Genomic DNA, 2,824 nt, shown 5'->3' on the forward strand with positions numbered 1-2,824 from the left:
ACAGGCGGGCCGCAGCTTTGCGGGGTAAAAACCTAAAACCTGAACCCGATCTGTATCTATATTATGTAATATTTGTCAAAGTAGCACCGTTCGAAGCTTTCCACCCGGAAGCGTCCGTAGTCTAGGGGTATGATAGGTCCCTGCCACGGACCAGGCCGGGGTTCGAGTCCCCGCGGACGCAGAGATTTTGCAGCCGTTTTGCACCTCTATAACGGTGTTACAGCGGTTTTGCAACAGTTCCGTGTCTCGTTTCTCCTAATGTCATGAAATACTGGGCAAAACCTAGCTGTCCAGACTAGACCTTCCCCTCTTTCAGCAGTTGTGGACGCTCTAAACGCACACGTCGCCGAACCTGTTGCGTGGGCTGCTGATTTGTTTGCTCGGGTCCAGAGATTCGCCTGTGCCGGTGTATACGCAATTGCCGGCCGCCGCACAGTAGGTAACTCCATTACCAGGGGTGTTGATGCACTGGACAGCGTGCTGGGCCTGCCTGCCAACAGAGGAGGCGGCGGGTGGCGTGTTGCTCTTTGACGGCTTGTGTGCAGGGACAGGGGCCAACGCTGCCGACGCCCTGGGCGACCCGAGTTTGGTGGGTGCATATCAGTTTTTGCACAAGCGGCCCCGCCTGCTCTCCATGCACAGCCAACCCTACAGGTTTGTCCGCAATGATGAGCGCGTCGTCACCCACACCCGGCGTGAACCTCAGCTTTCCACCGGGTTGGCTGGAGGAGAAGCAGCTGAATAAACCCCCGTGTCAAAATGTCCATCCTCAGGCTGAGGTCAGGTGATTTGTGGTGCAAGTACCGGCGGAAAGGTACGAGCAGGGACACCTTGTTCGCTTTGTGCACTCTGCTGCTTGCCGCACACTACTAGTACTTCGTGTGAATCCCCGGTGAGACGGTGACGGCCGACTACAACTCCAATGTAGTTGCTCCAACTCCAGTCTAAAGTCCTCAAATAGATCCACCAGCGTCGTTACCAGCGTCGGCGTCGATTGCGCAAGATTCGACACACACAGCAGAGCATGCACGTGTCAGCGCCGCTTGCCTTGGTTCTCAGAACCCGCCGCTCCCTCCTGCACGACACTTCGATTCACTGTTTCGGATATGTTACATCGGACCCTCCCGAACGCTGTGCGTAAGTTAGGAGGCCGCCCTGTCGACACGCCCTGTTTATTCTGCAGTCCGTTTGTGTGCCCCCGCCGTACGAACGCACCATCTGCGCAGGTGATGCTCGCTGTGCGTGCTTGCTGGCACGCAACATAGAGCATCGCCCTTGTCCCGCCCCGCTTGTTCACCAGATTTAACAATCACCCACACGCTCACTTGCGATCTCAGGTGTCCAGCATGCAGAGCGGTTACGGCCGGTATGTCAAGGACGACACAGCCGCCACGCCTGCTTGGAAGACGTGTTTTCTTGCCATTGTTTCCTGGATTGTGAGAAATCATAGTCATGGTGCAAATTTCGACCCTTGCGCCTCACAATCCCACCCTATGCTGCGAACGCTGACTCGCTTTATGAGTTGCCATTGCCTTCAGGCGCCTGTCCATGACCGAAGGCGACTGCACAACTTCGTATACCAGCCCATGGCACGCCGCAAAGACCTGCTGCCGCCGCTTGCCTCGCAACGCTGGACCCTCCCGCACCGCTGGGCTTGGCTGGTCCTGCTTTCTGGGTGCTCAACCAACTTGACCCCTTGCTGCAACACGGGCAGGAATTGAGGGTTGAGGGCGTGGAAGCAACCGACGCAGTATTCACACGTTCACCGTTTTGCCCGTGTGCGGCGGCCAACTGCACGGCGCGCGTGGCGCCCTAACAAGTTTGGCGGGTGCGACAACTGATGCTTGTGCGTAGCAATTGCCAATGCCCTCACATTGTGCTGTGCAGTCAAAGTCATGGAGTTCACTCACTTCCAAGCAGCAACATTTGCAGCGACTTTATGCGGCGTTGCGTCTGTCTCTTCAATCCTTCCCAACATGCGCCCTTGCTCCTGCCTCCATCGATCGTGCGCATGTGCGTCAACTCACCAAGGGACCATGCTGTAAGTACACCGGGCCGCCCCGGGCACATTGCATGTCTTTTTCAGCGTTATGCAGTCAGTGAGCCCCTCTCACCAATGCCGTAGGGTCACTGTTAGGACGATTATTACAGCATCTCCCGGACGCCCTCCTTCGGGGCAAACCATGCTTATGGGATTGGACTTTGACGTCAAAAGCCTACGGTTGACACAAGGTGAGTTGTTGCAGGCATGCAGGGGCCAGCAACAACAGGGGCGAATATGCATGCACGCCCCTTGCACCACTGGCTTATCTGCGAAACATCCCCCAGCACCGCAGCAGCACCATAAAAGCCCCGGTCACAATGGCGCAGAGGCCCCAGAACCACCAGAAGCCCTGGGGCCACTTGTAGGCTGTCACTGACTCGAAGTTGGTGCCAAACACACCTGAGGTGGCAGCAATTGAGAACACGAGCGTGTTAGCGCCAAGCGACACATCAGGTTGTGCAGTGAGCAGAGCAGGGTGCACCGTGCGTACTGTGAGGCTGCTGCGGGCAGGCGTGTGCGAGCCTGCCGTGAGCGAGGCGCAAACAGCAGGTGGTAGGCAAAATTAGCAGGACAACTGCTCCACGCAACGCTTACCTGCCAGGAACGTCAGCGGCAGGAAGACGGTGTTGATAATCGAAAGCATGGCCATGCTGCTGTTGGTCTGGTGGCTGATGCTGTTGAATATCAGCTCGATCAGCTCCTTGGCCTGCGCGCGCATGTGTGTGTGTGTGTGTGTGCGCATGTGTGTGTATGTGTGTTTGCGTGCGTGCGTGCATGTGT

The 2,824-nt window shown here is 57.0% G+C and overlaps 1 protein-coding gene and 1 non-coding gene across 2 annotated transcripts; one reads left to right on the top strand and one right to left on the bottom strand.

Annotated features, from left to right (window-relative positions):
- Positions 1-110: 110 nt before the first annotated feature.
- MNEG_t16830 lies at positions 111-181 on the top strand. Its single transcript has one exon. It is a non-coding gene; the product is annotated as a tRNA-Gly (tRNA).
- A 2,125-nt stretch (positions 182-2,306) lies between these two features.
- MNEG_6152 (magnesium and cobalt transport protein) lies at positions 2,307-2,762 on the bottom strand (the record flags this gene model as incomplete). Its single annotated transcript, XM_014045372.1, has 2 exons — positions 2,307-2,443; positions 2,639-2,762. The coding sequence occupies 2 exons, from the start codon at positions 2,760-2,762 to the stop codon at positions 2,307-2,309; spliced, it is 261 nt and encodes an 86-aa protein (XP_013900826.1).
- Between the last annotated feature and the right edge of the window lie 62 nt (positions 2,763-2,824).

The sequence above is a fragment of the Monoraphidium neglectum genome, assembly GCF_000611645.1.
Source record: "Monoraphidium neglectum strain SAG 48.87 unplaced genomic scaffold scaffold00975, whole genome shotgun sequence".
NCBI lineage: Eukaryota > Viridiplantae > Chlorophyta > Chlorophyceae > Sphaeropleales > Selenastraceae > Monoraphidium > Monoraphidium neglectum.